The 15,668-nt window shown below is 42.9% G+C and overlaps 1 protein-coding gene across 8 annotated transcripts in view; it reads left to right on the forward strand.

The window, feature by feature from the left end:
- Positions 1-662: 662 nt before the first annotated feature.
- AAK1 (AP2 associated kinase 1) overlaps positions 663-15,668 on the forward strand; it is a 256,640-nt gene continuing 241,634 nt past the window's right edge. For all 8 annotated transcript variants that reach the window (XM_082254799.1, XM_082254800.1, XM_082254801.1 and 5 more), the window contains exon 1: positions 663-1,248. In XM_082254799.1, coding sequence (XP_082110925.1) covers positions 1,098-1,248 — 151 coding nt within the window. In that variant the 5' untranslated portion in view covers positions 663-1,097. The remainder of the gene's footprint in view (positions 1,249-15,668) is intronic.

Genomic DNA, 15,668 nt, shown 5'->3' on the forward strand with positions numbered 1-15,668 from the left:
GGACGTGTCACAAATGCTCTGTGAACACGTGCAATGCGGCGTGCTTGTTCAGCAAAACTGGGGTGAGATGTCGTCAAATCCCCTCCAGCCAATCGCCCCTGAAGAGCGATCTGAATGTGAATTGCTCATCAGAGGAGCGGTGGATTTAGACACAGGTCTTAACCTCTCCACACACATGGCCACATTTTGATCTGTCCAATGTAAAGAATGTCCCAACCTTATGGTATGAGGTCCTGTCTATCCATCCAATTGCAATGACAGGCAGACTGAGATTATAGGATGTGTATAATGGATGTGACATGGTACATGACTGGTCGGCCAGATGTGCTGATGACAGATGGGAGAGGTCGGTGCTCTCACACACACTATGTAGGTCATGTCCAAGGCTCAGGTGATCGCATACAGTCAGCGCTCCAGAATGACAGGCAGATGGCTCATCCAGGAGCCGGGCCCGCTGGGAATTGTAGTCCGAATCCCTGCACGGCTCATAGAGCGGCGCTGTGTGTAGACTACATTTCCCAGCATGCAGTGCGGCCCGGCCAGCCCGGGATGAATGGCAGTAGTGTGATCAATGCGCCCTCCTCCCCCGGCCGTGCATAGCGCTCAGTCCCGGTGAGAACGCCGAAGCTCCGCACAGGACCGTACATCGCCGGGGCCCTCCCCCCACCTGGGTGACACATCGTCATATCGGCCGATCTGCAGCTGGAGGCACCGGCAGGAGGAGGGGGCCGGAGGATTGCTGGAGATCCAAGTCATTTCCTGTGAAGGTTCATTTCCTGGTTAGGACCCAGAGATCAGCTGCTGTGCTGTCCCCGGGACCAGCATCTTCTATGGGGCTCCCCGCCGCTCGGTAATGTCACCCTTCCCACCAGGATCCGTACCCGGACCCGATCACACCCTCATCATGGCCGGCAGATCCCGGGCTGTGTAGGGCTGTCACCCCTCCCGACGTCACCGTCCCTTCTGTACATCGCCTGCGGCACCCATCCCGGGATCATCGCGGATTGTTTATTAATAGAGGCCGGGGGCAAGAGGAGGCCTGTATGATATAACCGGCCGGCACATAGATCTGCATCGGACGTATAGGGGCCACAGACATGAAGAAGTTCTTCGACTCCCGGCGGGAGCTCGGCGGATCGGGCTCCGGGCTCGGCGGAGGATCGGTCAGTGGGCTGGGCACCGGATACATCGGACGGGTCTTCACCATCGGGAGACACCAGGTCACCGCGGACGAGGTCCTGGCCGAAGGTAGTCATCCCTTATCTATATATACACTGTACACCTCCCATATGTATGGACCCTATATATACTGTACGCACCGACCCTATATATACTGTACGCACCGACCCTATATATACTGTACGCACCGACCCTATATATACTGTACGCCTCTGTATATACCGACCCTATATATACTGTACACCTCTGTATATACCGACCCTATATATACTGTACACACGACCCTATAAATACTGTACACCTCCGTATATACCGCACTATACATATATACTGTACACCTCTGTATATACTGACCCTATATATACTGTACACCTCCGTATACACCGACCCTATATATACTGTACACACCGACCCTATAAATACTGTACACTTCCGTATATACTGTACACCTCTGTATATACCGACCCTATATATATATATATATACTGTACACCCGTATATACTGTACACCTCTGTATATACCGACCCTATATATATATATATATACTGTACACCTCCGTATATACTGTACACCTCTGTATATACCGACCCTATATATACTGTACACCTCCGTATATACCCACCATATATATACTGTACACCTCCGTATATACTGACCCTATATACTGTACACACCGACCCTATAAATACTGTACACCTCCGTATATACCGACCCTATATATACTGTACAACTCCGTATATATACCGACCCTATATATACTGTACACCTCCGTATATATACCGACCCTATATATACTGTACACCTCCGTATATATACCGACCCTATATATACTGTACACCTCCGTATATATACCGACCCTATATATACTGTACACCTCCGTATATATACCGACCCTATATATACACTGTAGACCTCTGTATATAACGACCCTATATATACACACTGTACAGCTCCGTATATACCGACCCTATAGATACTGTACAGCTCCGTATATACCGACCCTATATATACACTGTACACCTCTGTATATAATGATCCTATATACACTGTACAGCTCCGTATATACCGACCCTATATATATATATACACTGTACACCTCTGTATATAACGATCCAATATATATATACTGTACACCTCCATATATACACCGACCCTATAGATACTGTACAGCTCTGTATATACCGATCCTATATATACACTGTACACCTCTGTATATACCGATCCTATATATACACTGTACACCTCTATATATACCAATCCTATATATATATATATATATACACAGTACAGATCAAAAGTTTGGACACACCTCATTCTAAGAGTTTTCTTTATTTTCATGACTATGAAAATTGTAGAGTCACACTTCAAGAGGTAGTCACCTGAAATGGTCTTCCAACAGTCTTGAAGGAGTTCCCAGAGATGCTTGGCACTTGTTGGCCCTTTTGCCTTCACTCTGCGGTCCAGCTCACCCCAAACCATCTTGATTGGGTTCAGATCCGGTGACTGTGGAGGCCAGGTCATCTGGCACAGCACCCCATCACTCTCCTTCTTGGTCAAATAGCCCTTACACAGCCTGAAGGTGTGTTTGGGGTCATTGTCCTGTTGAAAAATAAATGATGGTCCAACTAAACGCAAACCGGATGGAATAGCATGCCGCTGCAAGATGCTGTGGTAGCCATGATGCTGGTTCAGTATGCCTTCAATTTTGAATAAATCCCCAACAGTGTCACCAGCAAAGCACCCCCACACCATCACACCTCCTCCTGCATGCTTCACGGTGGGAACCAGGCATGTAGAGTCCATCCGTTCACCTTTTCTGCGTCGCACAAAGACACAGTGGTTGGAACCAAAGATCTCAAATTTGGACTCAGACCAAAGCACAGATTTCCACTGGTCTAATGTCCATTCCTTGTGTTCTTTAGCCCAAACAAGTCTCTTCTGCTTGTTGCCTTTCTTTAGCAGTGGTTTCCTAGCAGATATTCTACCATGAAGGCCTGATTCACACAGTCTCCTCTTAACAGTTGTTCTAGAGATGTGTCTGCTGCTAGAACTCTGTGTGCCATTGACCTGGTCTCTAATCTGAGCTGCTTTTAACCTGCGATTTCTGAGGCTGGTGGCTCGGATGAACTTATCCTCCGCAGCAGAGGTGACTATTGGTCTTCCTTTCCTGGGGCGGTCCGCATGTGAGCCAGTTTCTTTGTAGCGCTTGATGGTTTTTGTGACTGCACTTGGGGACACTTTCAAAGTTTTCCCAATTTTTCAGACTGACTGATCTTCATTTCTTAAAGTAATGATGGCCACTCGTTTTCCTGTACTTAGCTGCTTTTTTCTTGCCATAATACAAATTCTAACAGTCTATTCAGTAGGACTATCAGCTGTGTATCCACCTGACTTCTGCACAACACAACTGATGGTCCCAACCCCATTTATAAGGCAGGAAATCACACTTATTAAACCTGACAGGGCACATCTGTGAAGTGAAAACCATTTTAGGTGACTATACAATTTAATTTTTCATAGTCATGATAATAAAGAAAACTCTTTGAATGAGAAGGTGTGTCCAAACTTTTGGTCTGTACTGTATATACACACTGTCCACCCCCGTATATACCAACCCTATATATAATGTACACCTCCATATATACTTATATACCGATCCTATATATTCACGGTACACCCCCATATATATTCACCCTATATATACTGTACACCTTCATATATACTTATTCACCCTATATATACTGTACACCTCCGTATATATCAACCCCATAATACCTGTGTGTGTGTATATATATATATATATATATATATATATATATATATATAGTAGACCCCCCATTTATACCGGTCCTATATATATATATATATATATATATAGCTTTTTTTCAACTGGAACTTGGTGGAACTGCACCCTGCTCACCACTATCACTTGTAAATACAGAAATCTAGCTTTTGTGTTTACAAGTGACATCTTGTCTCCCAAATTGCTCCCATAGATTTGATCTCCTGAGTGGCTCCCACTAAGTGCAGGGTGGGGGTAAGGGAGATGCAGGTGCCTGGGGTGCAGCGCGGATGCCGACACCCCCACTGGATGATCTCCCTGCAAGTGAGAGAGGTGGAGCCACCTACAGTGTGTGGGGAGGTACTAGAGCTGGCTGAGTGCTTCAGCCTAATGCAACAACAAAAGTAAAGTGGAAGATGGTGGAGCTTTTAAGGAGGGGGGAGAATATAGGGGCAGCGGAGGGGGGTTGCATGCAGAGGTCATAGCTGAAGAGGGGTGAAAGTGAGATTTGGTTAGGGAATGCAGAGGTAAGCAGCTATGGAAGAAGGCTGAACTCTGCACTCCGTGCGTTGCACACTCCTGAACTCTGCAATCTGTATGCAGCGGACAACTGAACTCTGCACTCTCAACTCTCAACTCTGTACATAATGCATCCTCAAACTCTGCACATAGCACACCCCTGAACTCTGCACTCTGTATGTAATGCACTCATGGTATTTAATACCCCTTTAAGACCCTTCCCCAAATCATCACTGACTGTGGAAACTTCACACTGGACCTCATGCAACTTGGATTATGTGCCTCTCCAGTCTTCCTCCAGATTTTGGGATGTTGATTTCCAAATAAAATGCAACATTTTCCACAGTCCGTTATGATTTGGGGGAACCATGTTATCTGCTGGTGTTGGTCCACTGTATTTTACCAAGTTCAAAGTCAGCGCTGCCCTCTGCTAGGAAATTTTAGAGCCCTTCATGCTTCCCTCTGCTGACCAGCTTTATGGAGATTCTGATTTCATTTTCCAGCAGGACTTGGCGCTTGCCCACCCTGCCAAAAGTACCAGTGCCTGGGTTAACGATCATGGTATCACTGTGCTTGATTGGCCTGCAAACTTGCCTGACCTAAACCCCATAGAGAATCAATCTGTGGGGCATTGTCAAGAGGAAGATGAGACACCAGATCCAACAATGCAGATGAGCTGAAGGTCGCTATCAAAGCAACCTGGGCTTTCATAACACCTCAGCAGTGCCACAGGCTGATCACCTCCATGCCACGCCATATCAATGCAGTAATTCATGCAAAAGGAGCCCCGACCAATTATTGAGTGCATACTATACTGTACATGGACATACTTTTCAGTAAGCCAATATTTCTGTATTAAAATCCTTTATTTTATTAGTCTTATGTAGTAGTCTAATTTTCTGGGATGCTGAATTTTGGGTTTTTAACTAGCTGTAAGCCATAATCAGCAAAATTAAAAGAAAGAAATGCTTGAATTATATCACTATGTGTGTACACATCTATATAAAATATGAGTTTCAAATGGAATTACTGAAATAAATGAACTTAAATTAAAAGTACCTACAATGGGCACATGAGCATCACGACTGGACCACAGAGCAATGGAAGATGGTGGCCTGGTCAGATGAGTCATGTTTTTTTATATCATGTGGATGGCCATGTGTGTCATTTACCTGGGGAAGAGATGGCACCAGGATGCAGTATGGGAAGAAGGCAAGCTGGCAGAAGCAGTGTGATACCTTTTGGCAATGTTCTGCTGGGTCATTGGGTCCTGCAATTTATGTGGATGTTACTTTGACACTTCTCACCTACCTGAACATTGCTATTGACCAAGTACACCCCTTTATGGAAATGGGATTGTCTGATGGCAGTGGCATCTTTCAGCAGGACCTGCAAAAATGGTTAAAGAATAGTTTGAGGAACACAACAGTGAGTTCAAGGTGTTGATTTGGCCTCCAAATTCTCCAGATCTCAGTCCAAGCGTGCATCTGCGGGATGTGCTGAAAAAAAAAGTCTGATCCATGGAGGCCTCATCTCATAACTGACAGGACTTAAACTGGATGTCCTGTCAAAACCTAACTAAGCCTAAACCTGCTCCAACTTTCACTGTAAGCCCTATACTAATTACTATATCAAAGGAAAGATGTGTATACTTGCCTAATCAATAGGACCTCTGGTCCGGCCACATGAGCAGCTCCCAGCTTCAGTGTAGAGGAGGGACAACCAACCATGGATGTCCCATGGTAAGCCTGTCAGTGACATCAACGTCACTAAGCCTGTCAGTGACATCGACCACCTCTCTGCTCTGCTCTTCTCTTCTCTTCTCTTGAGGCCTTCTCTTCTCTGCTCTGCTCTTCTTCTCTTCTCTCGAGGCCACCTTTCTGCTCTTCTCTTCTCTCGAGGCCACCTCTCTGCTCTTCTCTTCTCTTCTCTTGAGGCCTTCTCTTCTCTGCTCTTCTTCTCTTCTCTCGAGGCCACCTTTCTGCTCTTCTCTTCTCTCGAGGCCACCTCTCTGCTCTTCTCTTCTCTCGAGGCCACCACTGTGCTCTTCTTCTCTTCTCTCGAGGCCACCACTGTGCTCTTCTTCTCTTCTCTCGAGGCCACCACTGTGCTCTTCTTCTCTTCTCTCGAGGCCACCTCTCTGCTCTTCTTCTCTTCTCTCGAGGCCACCTTTCTGCTCTTCTCTTCTCTCGAGGTCACCTCTCTGCTTTTCTCTTCTCTTGAGGTCACCTCTCTGCTTTTCTCTTCTCTCGAGGTCACCTCTCTGCTCTTCTCTTCTCTCGAGGCCACCTCTCTGCTCTTCTCTTCTCTCGAGGCCACCTCTCTGCTCTTCTCTTCTCTCGAGGCCACCTCTCTGCTCTTCTCTTCTCTCGAGGCCACCTCTGTGCTCTTCTTCTCTTCTCTCGAGGCCACCTCTGTGCTCTTCTTCTCTTCTCTCGAGGCCACCTCTGTGCTCTTCTTCTCTTCTCTCGAGGCCACCTCTGTGCTCTTCTTCTCTCGAGGCCACCTTTCTGCTCTTCTCTTCTCTCGAGGTCACCTCTCTGCTTTTCTCTTCTCTCGAGGTCACCTCTCTGCTTTTCTCTTCTCTCGAGGTCACCTCTCTGCTTTTCTCTTCTCTCGAGGCCACCTCTCTGCTCTTCTCTTCTCTCGAGGCCACCTCTCTGCTCTTCTCTTCTCTCGAGGCCACCTCTCTGCTCTTCTCTTCTCTCGAGGCCACCTCTCTGCTCTTCTCTTTTCTCTTCCCCTTTCTCCTTTTCTCTCCTGCCATCCTGGTACCTTCTGAAAATAGCCTGAAAGGCTATCACTCCTGCATTAGCTTCTATGTCCAGCCTGGTTACATATCCTAGTCATTCCTACAAGTTGTCATGCTGTTGTCTCTTGGGAAGTAGTATATCCTTTCCTTTCTCTAAATTTAAATCTGTGATAAATTATTAAAATGTGCCTACTGTATGGTTTTCTAAATAATGTATAATTTATGCTTGGCAATATCAATATATCAGTGAACTAGTCAACAAGGCATGTACTGTAGGACAGACTTGATGGGTTCCTAAGCTGTAAATTATGATGTATTGCTGTTAGAGATAGGGTGCTAGCTCTTAACATTTTCGTAGGTTGGGCCCCCAGTGTGACATTGCTCAGTAATGCATTATTGTGTAGAAGTTCAAAGTACAGTAATGCATATTCTGATTTCAGTGGTTAATATCTGAAATTAAATCTGATTTAATTTTACTGTATTTAGAATTGTAAAAGGTGTGTTCCAATTGGTTGCCACAAATATGATTTCTAAGGTCATCACTGCACTTTGCGTTGCTTTTTGAAATGGAGGACTTGCTTGGATTATAGCTATTTTTTTATAGTGCAGGTCAGAGTATAGGAGCAAGTGTCTGACTAGCTGCTATAAGAGACATTTCCATTTTTCGTACTGTATATCTAAGGCTAATGTTTTTTATGTATTGGCTGGAGTGTGGAAAAAAAATAAGATCCGTTTTTAATTGCATGTACCCCCCCTGAAGATATGCACCCTCCTTGTGTTCTGGTGACTTTTGTCTCAAGACTGAAAGTGGGCTATCCAAACATGCGAGTTGTCACTTTAACAGAAATAGGGGGAAAATATTCCAAAGTGGACACTGTCCAAGGTAAAAATCCCCCCCCCCTATTGTGTCTAAAAGGGAAGCAAAATCTCCACAATGGGACAGAGACAGCAAAAAAAAAAAAAACTGACGGGTTTTACTCCTCCCTATACATCCAGAAATAAGAAGAAAAATATTTTCACTTTTTTATTGTTTTTGTGTCTGACACCCAGGGTGGATAAAAATCAATGATTTAAAAAAGAAAAGAAAAGAAAAATCAGATTTTTTTTTTTTTTTATTTTTTTTTATTCATTCAGATATTTTTTGATTTTTATAAAAAAAATAAATAAAAATAAAATGCTTTTGGAGTAAAAATCTAACTAAAGACCGTTTTCTATTTAGGATACAATAAAACAATTTCTTCTGCATGAAATTGAGCTTAGTTATGTAGCTTGAGGCTGTATATTTATTCTGCAATATTTGCATTTTTGGTAAACGCATTCAATGAACCCAAGCTCTGAAAGCTGAGATAAAATGCACTGCATTGATGCATTCACACAATTTCACGGTAACCATGAGCTAAAACAAAGTTCAGGAATATTCCTTATATCCCATTATTTTGAAAATCTATGTACACTACAAACTGTATGATTGAATCTGTTCTGATATCGCTGTTTTACTAACCTGACTGCTTATTATTCTAAGTGCCGGTTCACACTACCGCGGCACGACTTCGGGGGCGACCTGTGAAGTTGCGCGCACCGTGACTTCGGCACGGACTTCATATAATGAATGTCAATGCAAGTCGCTCCGATGTCGCCCCAAAGTAGTACAGGAACTATTTTTTAAGTCGGAGCGACTTGAGTCGCTCCTATTAGAACGGTTCCCGTAGCACTGCATTGACCGCGACTTGTCAGGCTGACCAGTTGCCTGACAAGTCCCGGTAGTGTGAATGGGCACTAAATGGGAAACCTTTTTGTTTGCAAATATTAAATATTCTAGCTACCAGCAAGAATAAGTCCTTTCATTTAAAGAGCAACTGTCATTTTTAGATAAATTATGGCAGCACCTGTTAGCGGGCATCCACTCACCTGCTGCCGCCAGGTCCCTCACCTTGTTGTGTCGATGCCGCGTCACCAGCTGTCCCATTAAAGTGAATTAAACTGAAGGTGAGTCAACAGCAGGTCAGAGGAAGAGCTGCTGCGGGACAGAGACGACAGTTGCTCTTTAAAAATTATTATTTAAATGGAGTTGATTGAATCAAGCCTTTTTAAACTAGTAAATTAAATTGTGATTTAAATCAAATCCACCCTGCTGACATCGAATGTAGATACTTTTACTGCACCAGGTATTCTGTGAGATATAAATTGGAAGCTAGTGAAGTCTTCATAGTAAGTATTTACGGGAGTCTTAAGACAATACCCATCTCTCCTCTTTGTCAGAACTTGTATTACTTGTACGTGAATTGTGCCAGCAAAACTCTACCACAAAGTGGTCAGAACAGAGTATTTATATCACGCCGCATAGTATCAATCCGTTTCTAAAATAGCTTTAATGTTAAAGTCGATGAGGCATTTCATGCTGCCATGTAAAAAGAATGGAGTTCTTTGAGGAAGAATTTTTATGGCCCAGCTGTAGGATTAGGTCTGGTTTCACACTTTTTGTGTTTCAGAATGCACGCTTTTTCTCTGGCGCCTCTTGCATACATTTTTTTGCGTGCATCTTCTAAGGAGATATAGGGCACCTCTTGAATCAAAATGTATATAAAAACCATTTTATGTAACTATTTTTCATGTAATTCCATTCCTCCCTGCCACGCGTGTTTTTGTTAAAATCTAGAAGCTATTTCATGTTGCTTGCATGACTGGGTGAAAATTCTTTTGTGAATGGGGCCATTGAATGTAATGGCAAAGATCACATGATGTTTTTTACATATATTAAATGTCACCAAAAATGGGTGTGTTCGATACTGAGCTGGCCTAACCACCTCTTGAGGGAGTCTATTCCACATTTTGACAGCTCTTACTGGGTAGAAGCCTTTCCATATTTTGAGCTGAAATCTTTTTTCCTCCAAAGGTAAAGAGTGCCACCCTATCCTCTGTAATGACGTTAATGTGAAGACCTCAACACTAAGTTCACTATATGGACCACTTCTGTACAATTTGATACTTCTTTTTTTTTATTTTTTTTTTTTGTTTCTTAATGTAACCCTGAAAAGAGTACCGTACCTAACCTTTGGAAGCCATTTTCAAAAAAGGCAAGGTGGGGACAAAGGACTAGTCCAACCTTTTTACCACAGAGGAACACTTAGGCTGGCTATACATGGTTAGAACCGGCTGAGATGTAAACCATTAATAAATTCACTCTTTGTATGGCCGGCCTTAGAGTGGAATTGCAGTCACACCCTTACCAAGCCTACATCTACTCTCACCTCCATTTTAAGATTATTCTATCTACCCTTTAAAAGAAAAGATGTCTGTACTTACCTATTCTCAAGCTGCACTGATCCAGTCACATGACCCGTCTTCCAGCGACAGCTTCAGTGTAGAGGAGGGACAGGCAACAATGGCTGTTCCGTAGTAAGCCTCTGGGTGATGTCATTGCCCAGGCTCTGCAGGCATTGTCACTGTCTCTCCTCAACACCTAAGCCGGTGCTTGACGTCATGTGATTGGACCAGAGAGGGTTCAGAATCGGGGAGTAAAGACATCTTTTCTTTTACAGGGTAGGTAGAATAGTCTTAGAATGGGGGTGGAGTAGATTAAGGCTTAGCTAGGCTTTGACTGGAATGCCACATCAAATTTTTTTTTTTTTCCCATTTTTAGCAGGGGTTCCCCTAGACCTGAAAATAATTCAGGCATTAGTGAAAACAAAATGCACCTTACTTTTGTAGTCAGTGTGAAGAATGTCCTGCTTACAGTAATGATTAGACTATAACCCTTATAGACCGCTAAAAAGAACTAGTGTCCTAGCGCTGGCTGCCAGGTGGCATCAGTCTCTTAATTTTGCCGCCACCATCAAATGGGAGTTCAGTCACCCACAAGTCTCAAGGAAACCATAGCAACCTTTGGAGGAACCCTAGTTGAGACTGACTGGACTAGTTACTGCTTTCATGTTCCCTGCAGTTGATCTTTTTCCCAGAACCCCAAGTTTTGCTCTGGGTCTCTGTGCAGAGAAAGCTTGCATGGTAGGAACAAGGCTTTGCTTCCTTAGGTCAGAGTTGTCTCCCTAATGACTAGTTGCGAATAGTTGGAAAACTTGAGAAAGCTCAGATAAATGAAAATGCAGGGAAATGCCTGCAGTGCGGATTCCTCTCCAGCAAGCAGCACAGCAGTCACATCACCAAATTTAATTTCAAACCTCTGAAGACTAGAAGTAGGTGCTATTTATCTGAAATTGCAGATATACAGTTATTAGGAGTGCCTAGGCACCCTCGCATACCTAGAAGTGCGCTGCTATTTTTTGTAAGAATTTCCAGACAAAATGGAAATCTTTATGATTAGGTACTGTTAACCTTTTGTTTTTAGATGTTCCTCTTTTCTTTTGAGTTGAGGTCCATGAACTATCTCTGTAAAGGACAACAGGCGATAACTATATGTTCGTTATGTTTACCTGTGAGCTCTCATTTCCAAAATATAGGTCTGAGGCGGCACGACTCTGTACTACTTCGGGGGCGACTTGCAAGGACTTCACATAATGGAAGTATTTGCAAGTCGCACCGAAGTAGTACAGGACCCTTTTTCTAAGTCGGAGCGACTTGTGTCGCTCCTATTAGAACGGGTCCTGTAGAATTCAATGGACCGCGAGGGAGCGCGACTTGTCAGGCTGACAAGTCGCGCTGGTGTGAATGGAGTCTAATGCAGGAACACATCAGTACCGCTGCCTCAACACTTTAATTCCATGTCCCGTGTTTTTTTTTTTTTTTTTTTTATGGAATTGGTCTTGGCCCTAGAAGTCTGAGTCAGCAGCAATGTCTTAGATTCAGAAAATTGCAGGGACAGGAAGTACAATGTGCCTGGGCCAGAGCATTGAGCAAATATAGGCACTGCTGCTTCCTGAGCTGGGTTTTGGAAAGAACAGCACAGAGGTAAATGTAATATATTCTATTAAACCTCACTTCTGCTGTCCTTTCTATAGATTCATTCCTGGAGTTCTTCATTGGGGCCTGTTCACACTAGCTGAACCAGAGCATGTTAAGCTCCATATAGCATGCACTGTGGTGTGCTTAGAGAGGTGGTGTGATGCATTTTTATAATGCATCATTGTTCACTTTTTTTTACCTTTTATTTAAAATTGCCATACTTCACTTAAACATTAACTTCATGCGCTGTGGTGTATTGTGCTGCAGTGCGTTGCACTTGTAAAAATGCAAAATGCATGGCCTACCTAGTATCGGTTATAACACCAAAATGTTTACCTGACTCTGTGGAAAGCACTCCAAACGTGTCCTCCTTGAGCTTTGGTTCCTATCAGCTGCCTAATGGCGCTTTTCCACTGCATGGAACCGAACGGTTCGGCTCGCTTTTGTGCTTTCCCGCTGCTGGTACCGCATGGTATGGTGTAGGTTCGGTTCGGTAGGGCGGCGCTTTTCCACTGCATGGAACCGAACGGTACGTCTCTCAAAAACAGTACCACCTCGATGTGGTTCCAACAGGTACCATACCCGGTACCATATCCCACAATCCTTTGCATGCAGTCACTACTAGCCACTGATTGGTCAGAGAATCCCACCCACCCCGTTGTTATCCCACCCACTTAACTTAAGTACTACTTTAGTGGAAAAGCAAACCATACCGTACCGTACCGAACCGTTCCAACACCGTACCATGCAGTACGAGCAGTGGAAAAGCAAACAGGGCCAAGCAGGGCCGAGTAGAGCCGAGCCGGTACTTGCAGTGGAAAAGTGCCTTAAGTGGTTTTACTTTTCAGCTAGGACTTTGTGGATCAGTCCGGTGACCTTTGTTGAATTGATGGGCTACATTCTCAGTATCTATTCAGTTTAAAAAATGGGTGCCTTTTCTGCATGTAGTTAAACTGTATATTATAAATTATATTCTATGAACATTTTGGAAAGTATTGGATTGAAATAGCTAGTCTCAAACAGGGTTCCCACAGAGGTTGCTAGGCCTGGCTAATTGATCATCTGATGGGGGCCTTCACAGTTCACCCAATGCCACCAGCATGACATCCGTGATCTTTTTAGCTGTCTATAGGGTGGCATTTTGACCACTACTGTTAGCGGGGCATTCTTTTCACTGATCACCAATGTAAGGACCTGACATTTTTTTTAAAAGGTTCTTCTGGTGTAAAAAAAAAAAAATTGAGAAAGGCTTGATTGGAACATGGATTGGGCAGCAATTATTTTAATTGGTGGATTTCTTAGTGATAGATTTAGAAGAATGTTGCTTTATTTCAGTCATTGGTTGAAACTGAAAAACTAAGCAATAAAGAGACACATTTTATTAGTGAAGTATTAGAGCTGCACAATTCTGGATAAAATGAGATTCACAATTTTTTTGCTTAGAATAAAGATCACGATTCTCTCACAATTCTCAGTGTAACCTCATCTTTACATTATACAAAATAATTGGGCTAACTTTACTGTTTCGTTTTTTTTTTAAAATCCTTAGGCACCTTGCACACGATACTCCTGTTAGAGCATCTACGTTTTCTGGCGTAATTGTAATGCGCGCATTTTAGCGCTCGCGCGAATTCGCGCAAATGCGCGCAATTGCGCATAAATTCTAGCGTTCTGGATATTCAATTGACATTTTAGGGTCATTTGCGCGCATTCGCGCATATTTGCGCGTTTGCGCACATCAGGCGTAAATTACTGACCAAAAATGCAGATTTTTCTATTTTGTTCTTACTGAAGAATAAGCGGCGCTCAATTACGCGGCTGTGTGCATAGGCACATAAGAATGAATGGGCTCTATTTTAGCACAGAAAAAAAAATGCTGTACTGAGCATTTTTAAGCTGCAGTGTGCAAGAGGCCTTAAAGTTTATTTTTTCCCAGAAAAACGCGTTTGAAAGACTTCTGCGCGAATACAGTGTGACAAAAAAGATTGCAACGATCGCCATTTTATTCTCTAGGGCAGTGATGGGGAACCTTGGCACCCCAGATGTTTTAGAACTACATTTCCCATGATGCTCATGGACTCTGCAGTGTAGTTAAGCATCATGGGAAATGTAGTTCCCAAACATCTGGGGTGCCAAGGTTGGCCATCACTGCTCTAGGGTCTCTGCTAAAAAATATATATATAATACTTGGGGGTCTAAGTCATTTTCTAGAAAAAAATACTGATTTTTACCTTGTAAGCAACAAGTGTCAGAAAAAGGCTCAGGCTCCATTCACACCTGAGCATATCGTTTTCAGGCATTTTTTGCAGGTGTTAAGAAGCAGGCATTGACCTCTAACAAAAACATCTGTAATCTGCCAAAAAAGAAGCTCATGTACTTTTTTTTTTTTTAAGCTTCAGGCATTTTGCTTCAGGTGACAAAATGCTTATATGTGAACAGGGGCCATTGAAATGAATGGGATTTTGCTTGTTGGGCATTTTGAGACTTCAGAGATGAGCGTTTTACGAGCTCTAAAACATTCAGATGTGAACGGGGCCTTTTTTTTTTTTTTAAGTGGTTAAACTGCCCTCCCAGACAGAAGTTCATTCCTTTGAGCTAAAGAACAAAATGATACATTGTAAAACATTGTGTTAATAGTTATCCTGCAACAATGTTGATTAAAATTTTGCTGGGGACTGAATGCTGGGGGTGAATCAAGATCACAATTTTTTAACGATTAATCGTGCAGCTCTTTAAGGTAGATTACAATTGCAATATATTGAGACAACTCCGGCCTATTCATGAGGTATACTGTCGTCATGCCTTGCCTGTCTTTAAAGCTTACAATTATGTTCTGCTCAGTTAGAAAAATAGAAAATGGCCTCATTCACACTGCTGCTGTGAAATTCACATTTTTGTTAGTGTGGGCGTCTTTTTTTTTTTTTAACATCCCTTAAACTCCCCTCTGTTATCCTATGTGTCCATTCATTGGGAGTTTATGGGCTGTTGTCTGAATGCCCTAAAATCGCATTCAAGAGCAGTTTTTCTGACCACAAAAAAACGCTGACAAAATCGCATAAACTCTAGGCATGTTTAGTACTTTTTTTTTTTTTTTTTTTTTTTTGGAAAATGTCTTTTTATTGAAAAATTTAGGTGTATAGGTGGTACAAAGGATAGCCTTCGGGCATTCCCTTTCTAATACATAAAACATAGAACTACTAATACCACCTCCTATTATAGAACCCCAAAAAAAAGAGGGAAAGAATCCACACACCTTCCATACACCTTGCTGTCATTCTCTTATAAAATCACTTCAAGGATGTATGAATTATACATATTTAGCACTTTAGCATTTATCTATTTCAATGGCCAGAATAAATTAAAATTCTGGCCAATGTAAAAAAAAACTCCCAAACTCTGTTAAACTCTTTTGAAAAAATGCAGCTTAGGTGAGTTTATACAGTGCCTTGCGAACCTTTGTGACCTTTTGCCACATTTCAGGCTTCAAACAAAGATATAAAACTGTAATTTTTTGTGAAGACTCAACAACAAGTTGGACA

The sequence above is a fragment of the Pelophylax lessonae genome, assembly GCF_965119305.1.
Source record: "Pelophylax lessonae genome assembly, chromosome: 4".
Classification (NCBI taxonomy): Eukaryota; Metazoa; Chordata; class Amphibia; order Anura; family Ranidae; genus Pelophylax; species Pelophylax lessonae.